Raw genomic sequence first — 17,742 nt, 5'->3', positions numbered from 1 at the left:
TCATTGATGATATATAACAAATTTCAAGTTGATCCAGAAGAAATTTATCCTCTATCTGTTATCTAAACTCTTGTACCTTCTTCATCTTTATCCAGTTTTGATCATTGTGATCTGCTCAGTGCTATATGATTATTAAATGTGATATGATGGCTGCAAAATGGATGGTGTGTATATATATTTTAATTTCTCTTTGCTCTTGAAATTTGTGAAACTCAAGTTTTTACAATATTGATGCGTCATTTTCTATTTCTTTTATTCTTTTGAACACTGAAATCTTCATATGCCATTTGTTGTTTTAGGCTTTAGCTTCCTGCTCATACGCTTTGGACGTTCTCTCTCTAAAATGTACACCTGAATTTAGATTTGTTTGTTAGTGTATAATACAGTCTGTGGAGAAACTGAGTTAGCTGTTTCAATTTTTTTGAATTACCTGGAGTGGTATCTGTAATCTGTTCGGTCATGTAGGCTTAATTTCTACCCAACTTGTTGCAGCAAAAAATAATTTTGGTATCTGTGTGGCTGCAACTACATGATATCCATGCTTAATGTTGAAGTCTTTGTTTTAGACTATATCGTGTGGTCTTTAGACATTTTATGTCCAAATAGGCCATTAATAATCAGTAAGCTTCATTGATAGTATGCTTAAGTGACTTCAAACAATGTTATTACTTAATGTAGTAGCAATTAAACAATCTTGCTTTGTCTCTATTCAGTTGTGTTTTATTTTATGATACATTGGTAACTTATAGAAACCATCCAATAACAAGAAGCAATTAAACAATCTTGTATTGTACATTCGCCGGTTATGCAACCCGCCCCCCACCCTCTCGTTCTCTCTCTGTCTCTCTCGATTGAGCATGTCAGAATTTGGAAGTCAATTTATTCTAATTTGTTGATTGTTAATGGCAGACATCTGATATAATTAGATTGATATAATCAAACTTCTGGAATGATGGCACATATGTCGAAGGCAATGTTAAAATTTGAACAGGGGCCAACTATTTAAACCCTCCGATTATGGTATATTTTATTGGGTCATGCTAACGAGTGCCCTAAGGGCACTCATTAACAATTCATTTGAGGAAAGTTTTGACATTACTTTATGGGAAATGAAAAAAGCTGTTAAAACATTAATTGTTTTTTTTTTCTTTTACCATAAAAACTTTCTTTAATTGGATTCTTAACTAATGCCCTAAGGGCACTCGTTAGCATTTTCTTATTTTATTTTATTTTTATTAGTTTTCTCTCATAGATGAAGATACAGCTAGCAGACACACATTCATACCAATTCAATGGGCTCTGAAGCTGGATTAGTGCACCATATTTGAGTGTTTTTATGTGATTTTCTTGGAAGAAGTTTCATTTTGCTTGACGCTTGGTATTTGCACATGGGGTGATTTTATCTTTGCTATAGACGTTTTGTTGCATATCAACAATGAATTTGCATTGAATGTCCATGTGGAAAGTTTGATCATGGGCTAGATCATGGTTGTTTGAAAATCAAATGCTTAGTTTTTGGATCCCTGCGAAAATTACTTGATTGTACTTTGCTTGCCTTTAAATGATAGTCAAAATCCGACCATTTATTCCTGAAAGTATGGTATAGTTGCACAGAATCACAAAAATCTCACTTATAGCTTCTCCCCTTTTTATGTACAACAATGACGTTTCATTTTTACCTATGTTAAAACTTAAAAAGTAATAAAACTGCTCAGGTTAGTTGTTGGTACTTGGTATACTGGTAATATTGAAAATTAATAAGTGCATGTGTATCATTTAGCCAAGTATGATTCTGAACATGATAAAATGACAGTGTCATACATACACGAAGCTTCTTCTTTTATCTTTTCTGCTTAACACATACGTCCAACCCAACCAACCAAAACCCAACTCTTTATATATCTGTGCATTGTGTGTGTATGTGTTGAATAGCAAAATAACGAAGATGATGCACATGACCTGACCAGTCAGTCCAGCCCGGCTGGTTACCTCCCTGTTTTTTGGGGTCAACTCGGCTCCTGGCTACCTCCTCATGCTGGCCATCATGTCATGTAATGGAGGGGTTTTCTTGGCCATTGTGTTGGGGCTGTCGTTTGGGTATTACTTGTTTAGGACTAGAGATGACTGATGTCCTAAGTCCTGAACCCTTGTGCTATGCTTGAGATTTTAATTTCATTTTCTTTGTCATGTTTGTAATGTATTACTATTCCATGATGTGTTTTCTTGTTAAATAAAGGGATTCGATTTCTGGATCTAAACTCTATAGAACGAGGGTCAAATGTAGCTGAATCAATACATGATCACTGGCATTATTATTCTCCAAGAATCTTCATTTTTTCTTTCGGCTTTTTGCTTTTGGACAATGCCAAATTGCTTCTGATTGAAGGAAAAAGTTTCACAAGGGCAACAACTATTTACACTGTTTTTTTTTTTTTTTTTTGGGTACAAAGGAAACTTCATAAAAACTAGAAAGAAACCCCAGGATCAAAACAGAACCTGTTGCTATACACACCATGGCTATCAGCCTCCAAATAGGAAAATAAGTCCACAGGTGGACTGGAAAACAGAATAAAATCAGCATCTAAATTAAGTCCTAAGTTGGCTAGACAGTCAGCACTCCTGTTGGCTTCCCTAAAGACTTGCCTTACGGTTGTTTGGGGAATCAGAGAAATCAAGTGTCTGCAATCCTCCATAAGAGAAGACACTACAGTGTTTGATTTACCTTGGAGATTAAGGGCATCAACAATAGTTTTTGCATCAAGCTCTATAATGACTGCCTAAACATTCAACTGCTGACACAACAGAAGTCCATCTCGGAGAGCCCATAATTTAGCGGTGAAGCTATTGGCAATGCCTATTCTTCTAGCAAATCCCCCAATCCAATTCCCATCCTCATCTCTTAAGAGATCGCCACCTCCAGCCTGACCTGGGTTCCCCATGGATGCTCCATCTACATTAAGTTTCCTCCAGCCATAACTTGGTTTTTTCCATTGATTTGCTTCGTGATCCTGTGCTTCAACATCAACGGCTTACCAGCACAGTGAGTGTACTCCACTGCTTTATAGGCAATATCACCATCAATTTTCGGATTTAGCCTTTTGTTCTCAAAAACTAATTGATTCCTACCTTACCAAATCAACCAAACTGCAAACATGAAGACTTGGTTCCACGGGGCTTGTCCTACCACACGATTGATCTTTGAGGAGCAATTACCAAATAACCACTCCTGAAGGTCGGAAGAGAAAAAGGTACTATTTGAATGGTGCACACCCAATTGATGCCATATTTTCCTAACCACATGGCAGTCCCGAAGAGCATGCAATATGGATTCAGATCTGTTAAGACAGTGAGGACATGCCGTATCTACTAACATCCCCCTAGCTTGTAAACACTCCTTGACACCTATGCTCTGATGCATGCATTTCCATAAGAACATTTGAATCCTGGGCAAGGTGTCTAGCTTCCATATCCACCTACCTTGGAAACTTGGGTCAAGCAAGGGATCAATGGCAAGCAAGTAAGCACTTTTTAGCTCGAAGGAGCCTCTCGGTGAAGGCTTCCAAGCCAATCTGTCTTCATTCCTCCTAACAAACGGTATGGGGGTAGCTTGCAATTCCCTTTTGAATTCCTCAGGGAGATCTATATGAAGCCGATCCCAGTTCCAACCTCCTAGATCAGCAACATCCTTAATTCTTAGGTTGGAGGATTCAAATGTAAGAGGGCCTTGGATGATGTTTCTAAGAATACCCATGTTAGACCATCTATCATTCCAAAAGCTAAGGCTGCTTTCATACCCAGGGATCCATTTAATTCCTTTCCTGAAAATTTCTTCTCCTTTCTTCATGCTCTTCCAAGTACGAGAACAAGGGAGGTTGGCTTCATTTTTGGAATTTAACCTTTGATGTGTGCAATGCTTCAATCTTAGAACTTTAGCCCATTGAGACTCACCCTTTGTATGGAATCTCCAATTTAGTTTAGCAAGAAGTGCCGTGTTCCTTCCCTTGGCAGTTTGTAAGCCCAAGCCTCCTACATCCTTAGGGGTAGTGACCTTTTTCCACCCTACCCAATGCATACTCTGCTTGGTACTAGTGGAATTCCAAAGGAAATTTCTATTCATCCGATTAATGCCATCCAAAATCCTCCCTAGCAGTAGGTTATTTTGCATCACATATGTTGGAATAGCCGAAGTAGAAGCTTGTATTAAAACAGCTCGTCCAGCCATAGATAGAAGGTTTGCTTTCCACCCAGCAAGTTTCTTCTTGACCTTTTCAAGCACAAAATTAAAGTCTTGGTTGGAAGCTCCGCGGTGTTTCAAGGGAAAACCAAGGTATCTACCCAAGTTGGGTGTTGACTGAAATCCGAGAATGTCACCTAAGGCACCCCTATGATCCTTATCCAGATTGGGAGAGAAAAAGACCCTAGATTTGGCCTCACTGATGGTTTGCCCCAATTGGCTACAAAAGTCATCCAATACTCCTCTAATCGTTACACAATTTTCAGGGTTTGCTTTCGCAAACAAAACTAGGTCGTCTGCGAAAAAAAGATGAGAAAAAGCCGGTCCACTTCTAAAGGCCTTAACAAGATTCCAAGAGTTTGCAGCGCATTTTTCCTGAATTAATTGCCCCAAGTAATCCATGCACATGATGAATATGTAAGGGGATAGAGGATCTCCTTGTCTTATACCTCTAGTGGGCTTGAATGTGTCTAAAGCCCCTCCATTGAAGAGAATAGAAGTCAAAACAGACGAGACGCAGCTCATGATTAGCTCAACTAAATTCTTTGGCAAATTGAATCGGAGCAATGTATCTCTAATAAAACTCCACTCTAGCTTATCATAAGCTTTTTCCAAATCAATCTTCAAAGCCATGTAGCCTCCTCTCCCTTTGGTCTTCTCCATAGAGTGAATAATCTCTTGGACAATTATTGCATTGTCCACTCCTCTTCTTCCAGGAACAAAAGTCACTTGACAAGGAGCTATAAGCTTATCTAAATACGGCCGCAACGTTCCAACTATGATTTTGGTGATAACTTTGTAGACCGAGTTACATAGACTTATTGGCCGGTAACTACCAATAGATTCTGGACTTTGGATCTTTGGAATGAGGACAATACATGTGTTGTTTAAGTATTCTGGAATTTTCCTTTGTAAAAAAACTTGTTTAACCTCTTCCTTGACTGAATTCCCCACCGTGAGCCAGAATCTCTAAAAGAAGCTGGCGTGTAACCCATCAGGACTTGGGGTTTTGAATGCCTTTAAAGACCATAAGGCAGTGGTAATCTCTTCATCAAATATCGGACTGTCAAGACTATTTTTCTCTTCCTCCGTGAGCCTAATCTGCCAACGAGTCCACTTATCATTGTTCCACTTAGCCTTCACTTGGGAGGTGGCATATAACTTCATAAACCCCTCTCTGAAGTAGTTTATAACCTCCCTTTCCTCTGTGATCCAATCCCTAGTATCATTCTTTATTGCATTGATCATATTCCTCTTTCTTCTAGCAAGAGTGGAAACATGGAAGAAAGAGGTATTTTGGTCTCCCGACACCATCCAGTTAACTCTAGACTTTAAGGCCCACAATTCCACTTCTTGGTCAAGAACTATCTCGAGATCCTTTTACAGCTGGTTCTCCAAATCGATTAGATGGGAGGTTGGATTAGATGCTATGGTTCTTTGAATTCCATTAAGCCGTGCCATTAGCCTCCTCTTCTTCTCAAAAATGTTACCAAACTGATTCTTGTTCCACTGTGTTGCTTCATTTGTAAATTTTTCTATTGAAGCCGAGAGATTTCTAGTATGACTCCATGCCCTCATCACAACCCCAGGAAACGAAGGATTAGATAACCAGAAGCTCTGGAACTTGAAAGGTCTATTAAGGTGAGTGACTCTTTTAGGAACTGCCTCCATGAGAACTGGACAATGATCAGAGTGGCATCGAGTTAAATGTGTTACTCTAGCCTCTGGGTACAATAGGCACCAACTCGGGTTAGTGAAAAATTGGTCAATTCTCTCTTGAATGAGATTGTTCAGGTCCTTTCTATTTGTCCACATATATCTAGGACCGGAGAATCCTAGGTCAACCATATTACATTTATCTGAATAGTCTTTAAATAGGAGGGATCTCGAGATACTAACAGGTCTTCCTCCAAATTTATCCTCACCCAACAAGGGTTCATTGAAATCCCCGGCTATCACCCATGGCTTATTATGTAAACCTGCAACCTTAATTAAGTTCTCCCATAGAATATACCTTTCTGCACTCGTAGGACTAGCATACACAGCACACAGAATCCAATAAAGGTTAGAAGCAATTACCTTCACTTCCACATGGACTTCCTGCTCCGTATTAGCTAGCTGCACCACCTCCACGAGGTCAAAGTTCCATAGCAGCCATAAACCTCCAACATACCCGATTGTTTCAGTGTGAATGGCGCCATCAAACGGAAGTCTATCCGTGATTCCCTTGGCTCTTTCTCCACCCAGTCTAGTCTCCATAATCACTAAGATGGCCGGATTATGGACTCTAACCAACTCTCTAACATACTCCTGAAAATTAGGCTTCAGCACACCCCTGCTATTCCAAACTAAAATATTCATTATTATGGGGTGGGTAGGTGTATAGCACTCATCATAGGAAGGCATTAGCTCCACCTCCCTCTTCAAATTCCATTCTTTCTTCTCCGAGCTCTCCGCCACAATAATCTGCCACTTCCCCTTCACCGTGGTAAACTTGGGTTGAAGCTCCTGCATCTTCAGTCCTCAAGTCGGTTCCGAGGCTAATAGACAGCCCCCCCTCACTCTTCCTTCCAACACCGTGACAATCATCTTTCTGAATTCCTTCAAACATTGATCGGACCACCCCATCACCAGCATCAACTTCTCTCTCATTTCCGCACTCACCTCTATTGACAATCCCACAAATCTTGTGTTGGTGTTGATTGCCCATCTCGGCATTAGTGCTGGTTGAAAAGAGAAAAGGTGTGCTTGGGTCGTAGTCAGCGCCATCTCTACTGAGAATCTTAGGTGTTAGAGAAGTAAGGTTGAAATGGGTCTTACTACTTCCAGTAGCTTCCGTGGTGTTTTTGTTCCTTGCCCTACTCCTCGCAATTACTTTCTTGCCCTTAACTGATGGGCTGCTTTAGGCTTTTGAATTGAAACTCTTATTTGTTTCACCTCCAAAATTAACATTTGGGCCCAACTTAGAAACCCCAAGTCCATTTCCATTCAATAAGGCGTTACCCATGGCTTGATGATATTTTATCATTGCTGGCGTTACGGACTTGCGAGGTAAGGACTGTTGGGTCTGTAGGGAGCCTCTCGGCCTTAAGCTGTATATCGGGCTTGCTACATGGACTTGATCCAATTGTTTTGAGGGGGCCAGCTTTCTTTTAGCTTCTTTACTTGGCCCATCAGCCAAATTTTTTCTACCCGCTGTAAACTTGAACTTGGCATCAGTCTCTGCCTTTCTTTGCTCTTGTCTTAGCCGACCGTTATCTAGCTCAGCATGGGCCCCTCCACTTCTCTGATTTTTCGGCACGTTCCTCCTTTGTGCTACTACAGTCCAAGGACCGTACGTCCTTTCCTGTACCTCCTCAGACACATTCCCATGCATGATCCTGTTGGCCTCCATTCCCATGGCTGATTCGTGTGGTACATGCATATCGCATGATCGTCCTTCACCGTCCTTGCCATTTTTCGATGCCTTCTCTTTCACCGGCGAAACTGGACGAACCGTATACGGGCAACTTGCTTTCCTGTGACCCATTCTACCACAAGAGAAACATAATTTTTGAATGCCTTTATAGCAAACCGGTTGTTCAAACCTCCCTATCAACACCGCTGTCACCAACGGCTTATTCACATCAATCTGGACACAAAGTCTAGCAAATCTACCTCTTGCTTCATTCGCAGTGTGTGTGTCAACCCTTAACACATTACCAATGGACTTCCCAATTTGCAACAGAGCTTCCGAGTTGTAATACTCGATTGGCAACCCGTTTAATCTAATCCAAATAGCCACCGAGGTGACATTTGCCGATTCCAGTCGAAAGTTAGGTTCCCATGGTCTAATGGAGAGAAAATGCTCCCCAATGAACCAAGGTCCCCTCTTAAGAGTAGCTTCATAATCCTTTTTCAAGTAAAACTTGGTCAGAAAAAACCCGTGCTCCAAGTCAACACAGTCCAGCCTTCCCGCAGGCTTCCACATGGATAACAACCTGCTATGAAGAAAACTTAAGCCCACCACCCTTCCATACACCTTAACAATGAGGGCTCTTGTCCATGGAGTACGAATCTTCTTCTTGAAGTCTTTGGAGTGTTTAACAGCAACTAAACCTTCACGAAGGTTTTCAACCTCCGCATCAGACTCCTCATCATCCTCCATGATGTCACTAAAATTGAAAGCTTGGGTGTATGCCCCCGGGATATCCCCAATGAGCTTCTCCTTGAAGGAGCTTGCCTCACTCCACCCTCCTTGCTCATGGTATGGAGGCATCGAAACAACATCCTGTCGTCCTCAGTAACCCTCATGGCTAACATCCTTCACTTTTTTCTTGCTACGTACCAGCTCCTGTTGTTCTTCCCTTGAGAGTGCGAGAGAGTCCATTTCTCAGTGATGCCACAGCTTTTAGAATTGAGTCACTGATAAAGTCTATGATGATGGATATTATATGCCACACCAATGTATTTACACTGCTTGAATTAGCTTATGCTTCATCTTAAGTTCAAAATGGATGGACTTACAAAAGTTGGTTTTTGGATACAACCCTTAATAGAAGTTCAGAAATGAAAGATAGCAGCTTTATAAGAACAAAAACTCTTAAAAGTTGAAACGTCAAGGAATAAATGTTTATGTTGATGGATCTGCAACTGGAGAGATCATTATTAAAAAAAAAATTTTGAATTAACTTTTCAAAGAAAATGGAATAATCCACTTAAGCCCAAGTCTATATTTTTATGACCATAATATATGCATCTTTATTACTGGTTCTAAAAATCAAAATTTGTATCTACAATAGTCGGTTTCAATTCTAATCATTAATAATCTTTTCACTCTCTTCTAGAATGGATATAATTTCAACCTTGGCCGTTTAATCCATAATAACTGCTCTTTATTATCAGGTAAAGACACTATTGTTACTCAAAAAAAAAAAAAAAAAGGTAAAGACACTATTGGTTTTTAATGTAGAGAAATGTTAACGAATACCCTAAGGACATTAGTTTAGGAACTTCTTTTAGAAACATTTTATAGGAAAATAATAAAGTAATTAATTTTTCTGACAGTTTTTTATATTTTTTTATGAAAGTGGTGTTAAAACTTTTCTAATATAATTTATTAACAAACCCTAAGGGTGTTCGTTAACATAATCTTTTAATGTAAACATGAATTCAAATACAAGTTCCTTATTTGATAATATAAAAAACTTGTCAACTAAGCTAATTGAAACTGCATTATATGAGAATCTTTAGTGCATTCTTTTTCTTCATTTTCTTTGAATGCTTATCCACTTTCAAAGAATAAAAAAATAAAAATAAAAATAAATAAAAGGAATCGACTAGAAAGACTTCTTAGGAAGCAAACCTAATTGTCAATAAACCAATATTTGTTTCGTTGAATTTCTTTCATGCATTGTGTACAACAGAAGCTTTAATTTTGATGAGCTTCACAAGAAAGGATGCTAAGGATACAAGTCATTGCATATTATTTAGATGATCTATTGATTTTTTTGTTCAATTAAAAACAAAAGATTTTCTTACCCCAAAAACAAAAGGGTACTCCACCCTCAAACTCAAAGATGGCCATGCTAGACCATGGAGACATCAACCTTATCTCCCTGGCTTGGTGGTTAAGTTGGCTCCTCGTGAATATGCTCAAATGATTACCTATTCCTTGTTACTTTTGTTGTGGAAGTAATTTAGCTCAATTGGTAAAGTTTTTCTTTTTTATTTAAATTTTGTATTGTTGAATAAGGAATCTAGGATCAAATTCTAATTATACTATAAAAAATTTTATTGGTGACTTAGTATGAGTTTGGATTGCGTCTGGCGTTTGGCGTTTTTGCGTTTGGCGTTTAAACAGTGGGTCCCATGCACTGTTCACGGGACCCACAAGTGTGGAATTCAGCAAAATTTTCATTAAAACTGGGTCCCACGACACTATTTACACATTTAAAAATTATTTTATTATAGTATTTTCAGTTTTCAATTTTCAGCAGTAATCGGTATCCAAATAGACCCTTAACTATTTTTTTTTTAGAAACAATTGATGACTTGACTTAATGGTAAAGATGACGGCATAAGTTCAAATACAATATTTTATCGTATTATATATATATATATATATATATATATATATGTAAGGACTCGATTTGTAACGATCCCAATCCGATATTGGGTTTGAACGTTAAAGACCCAAACAATAAAATTTGTAGAGCGTGGGTGTTCAAGAACTAGATTAACTTTTCTAAGTAAAACGATTCAACCTCACGTGTATAGATGGATTAGCACCGATATAACAATTAGTTTTTCTTTGAAACAAGTATAGTTCTTTGGTTTCTAAGCTCTTTTCCTGAGTGTTCTCTGTGTTTTTTTTATGCTCCGATCCTCTTTCTGCATAGTTTCCTTTCATGTTATATACTGCCCTCTTCATATCATCTTCACCACACACGTGTAGGTTGGGTTCAGGGGATCTCTTTCTGTCCCATCTAACACCTTCTGGAACCTCCTACTAGCAGCTGTAAGGCTACTTCATCACTGTTCAGGCAGCACCTCCACATTAATGCGGCCAGAGAGTTGGTTGAGAGGCAATTAATGCAGAGGCAGCTGTTGTTATAGATATTTGTTTGCCTTCTCTTTCTTACCTTTGGTCCCTTATCCCACCTTTAGTGGTGATGTAGCCCCGAAGTACTTTTGTAACAAGGTAGTGTTCTAGTCGTCCTTGGACTCATATTGCCGAGAAGGATTTTGTCCTCGGATGAATACTGAACTCACCTTTCGTGATATTCACTCTTCCTTTCGTTTGGTTACCCCTACAACCTGATATGGGCCTCCTCGGATAGATTTACATCCTCGGATGGGCCACAGGCCCAATTAACTTGACTTTAATAATTTTAGTGACTAACCGGCCCCCACAATAGCCCCTCAAAATCTTGCTTTTCAAGTCCTCGGGAGAAAAGATGGATTTTGATGTCATAAGCCCATACCCATTCATGTTTTGGGGCATGCTTCTGACGCTTCAACATCCCAATCTTGACAGCATTAAATTTTGGCGACGCCCTTATCTCCCACATTCAACGGTGAGATGTAAATCGAACGGTAGGGGGACTATCTCGTTTCGTGAGCGGGAATCTTACCACTCATAATTTCTACACGACTATAAAGGCGTTCTCAAATCAAATCTCTTTCTTACCTTCAGTGATCACACAGTTCTAGAGCTCATACACTGAACCTGACTTTCTCCTTTTTCGTCGTTTTCCTGGCGTCTACAAATACTCAAATCTTGTCCGAGGTCCCTCTTTCAAACCTGTAAGTCTTCTCAAAATCGTTACCACTTTTATCTTAAACTCGTTAATTTCTTTACTAGATCCTTTAGAAAAATGAGGAAAAAGAAGAGTACGTTTCGATGTTTAGTTGAGTCCGAGGAAGGTATTAGAAATTTTTGCTCTAAGTATAGGATCCCCTCTACAGTGGGTATGAGGTACGCAGCCCAAGAGGAATGAGCCGACGCTAGACAATCAGGGGAAGTGGTTATTCCCATAATTGCCTTCATAGAAGGCGGGATGACCATCCCCATGGGTAGCATTACTAGGAGCTACCTTAGGTTCTTTAGGTTATCCCCTACCCAGTGTGCCCCAAATATGTTTAGGGTCCTGGGAAGCATAGATGCTTTGAACGAGAGGATGGACCTAAAATTGACCCATCATGACGTGAATTGGGTGTACAATCTCTGCCACTTGAAGGGTCAGGGGTATTATCTCAAGTTGAGATATCCCGAGGTGAGGCTGATTTAGTGTCTTCCCGCTTCGAACAAGAACCTAAGGGAGGATTTCCTTATCTTCTCTGGGGAATGGCATGATGGTCTGCCATGCCCCATGGTGGAAGGAGTACCAAGTGGGAGTGTAGTTATAGATTCATAACATTTGGTTTATATGTACATTTTTTTTTTTTTTTTGAGTCTTGGTATTCCTAACTCTAACAACGCTTCACTCCAATTCAATGGTTTTGCAGATAGACGTTACACAAAACCTAACCTTAGGTTAGTCAATCAGGCGAGCTTGGATAAGGTATTGAAAGCCGAGATATACGTGAACGAAGCTGACGGCCAACTCCGGGCAGCACATTTAATCCTTGGCTATACCCCCTTATCATTTGCTTTCCAGGTGCTTAAGTGCGTGATCAGAGCCCGCGATCCTCAACTTCACCGTATTAGTGTCGCCTTCAAGGGGTTCATTGTTCCAGAGGGTATTCCCCTTCCCCAAGACACATCCCATATCGAGCCCCTTTTCGTGGTCGACGTCTCGGTAGGAGCCTTTTCATCCTAACTTACCCTCGGAGAAGAGGAAGTAGAAGAGAGAGAGGAAAAGGAAGAAGAAGAGGAAGAAGTTGTAGAACTTTCTGACTCTTTGGACGACTTTGGGATTTTTGACCAATCCATACGCTCCGAAGCAGATCCTAACGAGATGGGGATACAGAGGAAGCCCCAAAGAAGTTTGATGGAGTTGATGGAAGGTCAGCCCGGGAATAGTGCACCGGCAAAATCAACACAATCCCAGACTCCATCTCTTCCCACTAGGTCTCCTCCTCCTGCTCCTTACCAGCCTTCTCATCAACCTCCCCTGCCAGCCCGTCCAGATGCTACTGAGTTAAAAAGGCGTAGGGAGCAGAAGGGTAAGGAGGTGGTAGACGTTGGCAGGTCTCGCCCTACTTGCGAAAAGGATGCCCAACGAGCTACAAAGCAGCAAAAAATCAGACACCAAGCTCCACGAGGCCAGGAGAGGTCTGATACCCAACTTCCTGAGCCACAAGCATGGTTGCCAGCACCTATGCACGGCGGGGAGCCCCTATGAGATGATGCATCTATAAGGGACTTCAACGGCGGCATAGGGTGTCACATAGCCTCGGCCATAGAGGAGGCTTTGTTGCTCCCAAAAGATATGGCCGAAATAAAGAATGTGAGGAAGAATGAACTCATCCTCAACAATAAAAGATACTTGGGCATGGTAAAAAGCTGACTCTTTTCTTTTTTCTTTTTGTGATCATTATTCACTAATATGTACTTTTTACTGACTATAGTGTTAACCTCTTCCCTGCAGATTATCCAAAATACTTTCAAGCTGGATGAGATGTTCAATATCTGCTCTGATCAGTTAGATGATGAAAGGAAGAAACAGGCAACGGCTATACAGACTTTGTCCAAATCCGAACAAGACTTGGCCGATGCGAAGAAAAAGTTACTGGCTGAGGAACAAGCTCGCAAGAGCGCTGAGTCGGCCCTGGAAGACTATCAAAAGCAGGCCGAGGACCAGGGGAACCGCTTGCACAAGGCGAATGCCAAACTGAAGAAGGCTCGGGAACAGGCTGTAGCCCTTAGGAAGCACTTGGAGGAAACCCAAAAGCTAAGGGAGCAAGCTGAAAAGTTTAGGGAGGAAGCCGAGAAAGCAAAGACCGAGGCCGAACGGGTAATGAATGAAGCTGAGCAGAGAGGCTATGAGGTCGGTATATCTGAGACTGAGGAGGCTTTGAGAGCTGAGGTTCCAGTGGTGTGCCGCATCTACTGTGCCAAAACTTGGGATGAAGCCCTTAACCGAGCTGGGGTTGAGGCTTCGTCCGAGTTGAGGAGGCTAAAGAATGTATTCTATCCTGAAGCAATCCGCCCCTTAGATACTCTAACCCCTCAAGCTGAAACCATTCCCTCAACTGTTAATCCCAATGAGGGGGTTTTGCCTTCAAGTCTTCCCCTTCTTGACTAACCGGAACCAGCTAAAGAGGATACTGGCCCTCCAGAAGCCTCCTCGGACAAGACTGCAGCGGCTTCTAAGGTAGAAGTGGCCTCCTAAAGTTTTCAACAGGATTTGGCCTCCACAGTCTTGCCAGCTGGGGGAGCTGCTAAGGATAAAGGGGAAGTCACCACCGTGGAGGTAGACAAACCAGCTAGCCAAGCTCCAAAAATCCAAATTAAATTGAAAAAATAGGACTTGTTTTGTAATCTTATTAGAAATTTTGCTCAGATTCTTATGTTTACTTGCCTACTGCTATCGCTGCTTTATGTTATTTTTGTACTTGTTCACTACGTTATGGTAATTTGGATGGATTCATTTTGACTATCTTTTGTTTACATGAGGAAGTACTACCCATAAATATCACTAATTGGCGATTAAAAGTGGGTGATAAGCATTAATACTTCGAAGTCTCAGGGAGACATTTTAGACACATACGTATTCGTTCTAGCCAATTGAAACTTTATGGAAAGTTCAAAGGTTGAATGATGTTGGGTCTTTAGTACTTCGATTGTACATTAAATAATACTTGTAGATTCCTATTTAAGACTTCAGTAGATACTGTAGGGCATTAATATCCACTAAGTTTGTGATCCGAGGACCTGACATAACTTAGTTTCTGTTTAACACTTTAGTACATATTATAAGATGTTAATTTCCACTAAGTATGTGATCCGAGGACCTGACATAACTTAGTTTCTGTTCAATACTTCAGTACATATTATAAGGTGTTAATTTCCACTAAGTATACGATCCGAGGACCTGACATAACTTAGTTTCTGTTCAACACTTCAACACATATCATAGGGTGTTAATTTCCACTAAGTTTGTGATTCGAGGACCTCACATAACTTAGCTTCTGTTCAACACTTCAGTACATATCATAGGTTGTTAATTTTCACTAAGTTTGTGATCCGAGGACCTGACATAACTTAGTTTCTGTTCAACACTTCAGTACATATCATAGGGTGTTAATTTCCACTAAGTATGCGATCCGAGGACCTGGCATAACTTAGTTTCTGTTCAACACTTCAATACATGTCACAGGTTGTAGGAACACAGGATGCATGGTTAACATAAATTAAAAGAAAAACTCAAACTGCACTACTTTTATTAATAAGAATACCTCTTGAGATTATTTACATTCCAAGGATGAAGTACAACTTTTTCATCTAGGTCTTCCAGATAATGGGCTCCTATTCCGGCTACTGAAGTAATCCAATAAGGCCCTTCCCAATTAGGCCCCAATTTTCCCCAATTTGGATTCTTGGTGGTCCCCAGAACTTTCCTCAGCACCAGATCTCCTACGGCTAACGGCCTCAGCTTCACATTACTATCATAGCCTTGCTTGAGCTTATACTGGTAGTAAGCCAATTGGAGTATCGCACTCTCCCTTCGCTTTTCGATCAAGTCCAAACTTTTCTCCAACATCCCATCATTATTGTCCGAGGAAAATGTACTGGTCCTTAACGTTTGGAATCCAGTTTCCAGGGGGATGACGGCCTCGGCTCCATAGGTCATGGAAAAGGGAGTCTCCCCCGTTGAACGTCGGGGCGTTGTTCGATATGTCCAGAGAACATGTGGCAATTCTTCTACCCATTTTCCTTTTGCATCATCCAGCCTCTTCTTAAGCCCATTGACTATTACTTTGTTAACAGCTTCAGCTTGCCCATTCCCTTGAGGATAAGCAGGAGTAGAATATCTGTTTCTTATACCCAAGTCTGAACAGTATTGCTTAAAGGTTTTCCTACCAAATTGAAGTCCGTTATCCGAGACAAGAGTGCGTGGAGTTCCAAATCGCGTGACAATATTCCTCCAAATAAACTTCTTAACATCTATGTCTCTGATGTTGGCCAAAGGTTCAGTTTCGACCCATTTAGTGAAGTAATCGGTGCCGACCAACAGATACTTTTTGTTTCCTAGGGCTTTAGGAAAAGGACCGACAATGTCCAACCCCCATTGAGCAAAAGGCCAAGGGCTAGAGAGAGGATTAAGAATTGCTCCTGGTTGGTGGATGTTTGGAGCGAATCTTTGGCACTGGTCACATTTTCTAACATACTCCTGCGCTTCCTTCTGCATGTTTGGCCACCAATATCCTTGTGTGATGGCCCGGTGTGATAGGGACCTTCCCCCTGTATGACTTTCACAAATACCTTCATGCAGCTCTTCTAGGATTGACTTTGACGTCTCAGGATGTACACAGAGCAGGTACGGCCCAGAGAATGACCGTTTGTATAACTTTTTGTCCTCAGATAACCAATACCGAGGAGCTTTCCTTCGTATTTTCTCAGCTTCTACTTTCTCTTCGGGCAAGATGTCACTTTCAAGGAATTTCAATATGGGATCCATCCAGCTCGGCGCTAGATTGGCTTGATAAACTAGGCAAATGTCATTTTTTGGAGAGGTGGGTGTAGGCAAATCTTCAACGATGATCAGCCGCAGAAAATTCCGTACCGAGGAGGTGGCAAGGGTTGCCAAGGAATCGGTGTGAGTATTTTCACCTCGGGGAATATGTGACAAGTCGAAAGACTCAAACTTCGTTTGCATACGCCTAACTTGGCTCAAATACCCCTGCATTCTTGGATCTCGGGCCTCCATCTCTCCTTTCACTTGTCCGACTACCAATTTTGAATCCGAGAATAATTCTGCTATCTTTCCACCCATTTTCTGGACCATACTCATTCCCATCAACAAAGCTTCGTACTCTGCTTCGTTGTTAGTAGTCGAGAATCCAAATCTTAAGGACTTCTCAACAATGATCTCTTCAGGGGATATTAAAACTAGCCCCAATCTTGCCCTCCGTTGGTTTGCTGCCCCGTCTACATATACCCTCCAGGAGGATCTGCCTTGTGTGGATATTAGACCAACCGATTTTTCATCCATGTTGTCTTGCTTCATATTCGCTTCTTCTGGGCATTCGGTGAACTCGGCTACAAGATCGGCAAGGACTTGGCCTTTCACAGAGGTGCGAAGCATATACTTGATATCGAAAGCACCTAGAATTGTGCCCCACTTAGCAATTCTTCCGGTGTAGTCTGCACTTCTTAGTATGGATTTGAGAGGTAATTGGGTCAAGATAACCACAATATGGGTCTGAAAGTAGTGCGGAAGTTTGTGTGTTGCATGGACCACCGCCAAGCTGGCCTTTTCCAATGACAAGTATCTCACCTCAGCCTCATGAAGGGACTTGCTTACGTAGTAAACTGGTCTTTGGTCGCCACTATCCTCTCGTATTAAGACAAAACTAACTGCATGGGGAGCAATTGCCAGATAAGCAAACAATACCTCATCCACCTCAGGACTAGACATGATAGGCGGCCTGGATAGGTACTCCTTCAATTGCTGGAACGCCACAACACACTCCTCGGTCCATTCGAATCCTTGCCACTTATGCAGTAGACGGAAAAAGGGACGACACCTCTCGGCTGATCTGGAAATAAATCGGTTCAAAGCAGCTGTCATTCCAGTCAGTTTCTGCACTTCTTTTGGATTCCGAGGTGCTTGTAAATCGTTAATGGCCTTAATCTGATCTGGGTTCACTTCAATTCCTCTATGAGTCACCATGTACCCCAAGAACTTCCCGGAGCCTACACCAAAAGAGCACTTTGAAGCATTCAAGCGTAACTTGTGTTTTCTCAGTATCCCGAAGATATTCGTGAGATCTTCCACATGCTCGGACACCACTTTACTCTTCACAACCATGTCATCGATATAAACCTCAATGCTTCTACCAAGTTGTGGTTCAAACAT

General features: G+C 41.1%; 3 protein-coding genes across 3 annotated transcripts; 1 reads left to right on the top strand and 2 right to left on the bottom strand.

Annotated features, from left to right (window-relative positions):
* Nucleotides 1-5,614: 5,614 nt before the first annotated feature.
* Nucleotides 5,615-6,748, bottom strand: LOC126707024 (uncharacterized). The gene has a single exon (XM_050406609.1). It carries the CDS (start codon nucleotides 6,746-6,748, stop codon nucleotides 5,615-5,617), a length of 1,134 nt encoding a protein of 377 aa, XP_050262566.1.
* Nucleotides 6,749-13,149: 6,401 nt separating this feature from the next.
* LOC126707023 (uncharacterized) lies at nucleotides 13,150-13,965 on the top strand. Its single transcript, XM_050406607.1, has 2 exons — nucleotides 13,150-13,215; nucleotides 13,309-13,965. The coding sequence occupies exons 1-2, from the start codon at nucleotides 13,150-13,152 to the stop codon at nucleotides 13,963-13,965; spliced, it is 723 nt and encodes a 240-aa protein (XP_050262564.1).
* A 92-nt stretch (nucleotides 13,966-14,057) lies between these two features.
* Nucleotides 14,058-17,742, bottom strand: LOC126707021 (uncharacterized). The gene is made up of 3 exons (XM_050406605.1): nucleotides 17,561-17,742; nucleotides 16,146-17,422; nucleotides 14,058-14,146 (listed from the first exon to the last, which is right to left on the bottom strand). The coding sequence occupies exons 1-3, from the start codon at nucleotides 17,740-17,742 to the stop codon at nucleotides 14,058-14,060; spliced, it is 1,548 nt and encodes a 515-aa protein (XP_050262562.1).

This window comes from Quercus robur, chromosome 11 (genome assembly GCF_932294415.1).
Source record: "Quercus robur chromosome 11, dhQueRobu3.1, whole genome shotgun sequence".
Lineage (NCBI taxonomy): Eukaryota > Viridiplantae > Streptophyta > Magnoliopsida > Fagales > Fagaceae > Quercus > Quercus robur.
This window is presented reverse-complemented; position numbering and strand designations above follow the sequence as displayed.

What these genes read in the sequence shown, in the direction of transcription:
- LOC126707024 (XM_050406609.1), bottom strand. Translation starts at nt 6,748, where the DNA reads ATGCAGGAGCTTCAACCCAAGTTTACCACGGTGAAGGGGAAGTGGCAG.
- LOC126707023 (XM_050406607.1), top strand. Translation starts at nt 13,150, where the DNA reads ATGGCCGAAATAAAGAATGTGAGGAAGAATGAACTCATCCTCAACAAT. An exon ending in ATAAAAGATACTTGGGCATG is followed by an intron (nt 13,216 to 13,308) that starts GTAAAAAGCTGA and finishes TCTTCCCTGCAG; the next exon opens with ATTATCCAAAATACTTTCAA.
- LOC126707021 (XM_050406605.1), bottom strand. Translation starts at nt 17,742, where the DNA reads ATGTTTGAACCACAACTTGGTAGAAGCATTGAGGTTTATATCGATGAC. An exon ending in GGCTCCGGGAAGTTCTTGGG is followed by an intron (nt 17,423 to 17,560) that starts GTACATGGTGAC and finishes ATTTATTTCCAG; the next exon opens with ATCAGCCGAGAGGTGTCGTC. An exon ending in CCTAGAAGAGCTGCATGAAG is followed by an intron (nt 14,147 to 16,145) that starts GTATTTGTGAAA and finishes GAGCTTGGCTAG; the next exon opens with CTGGTTTGTCTACCTCCACG.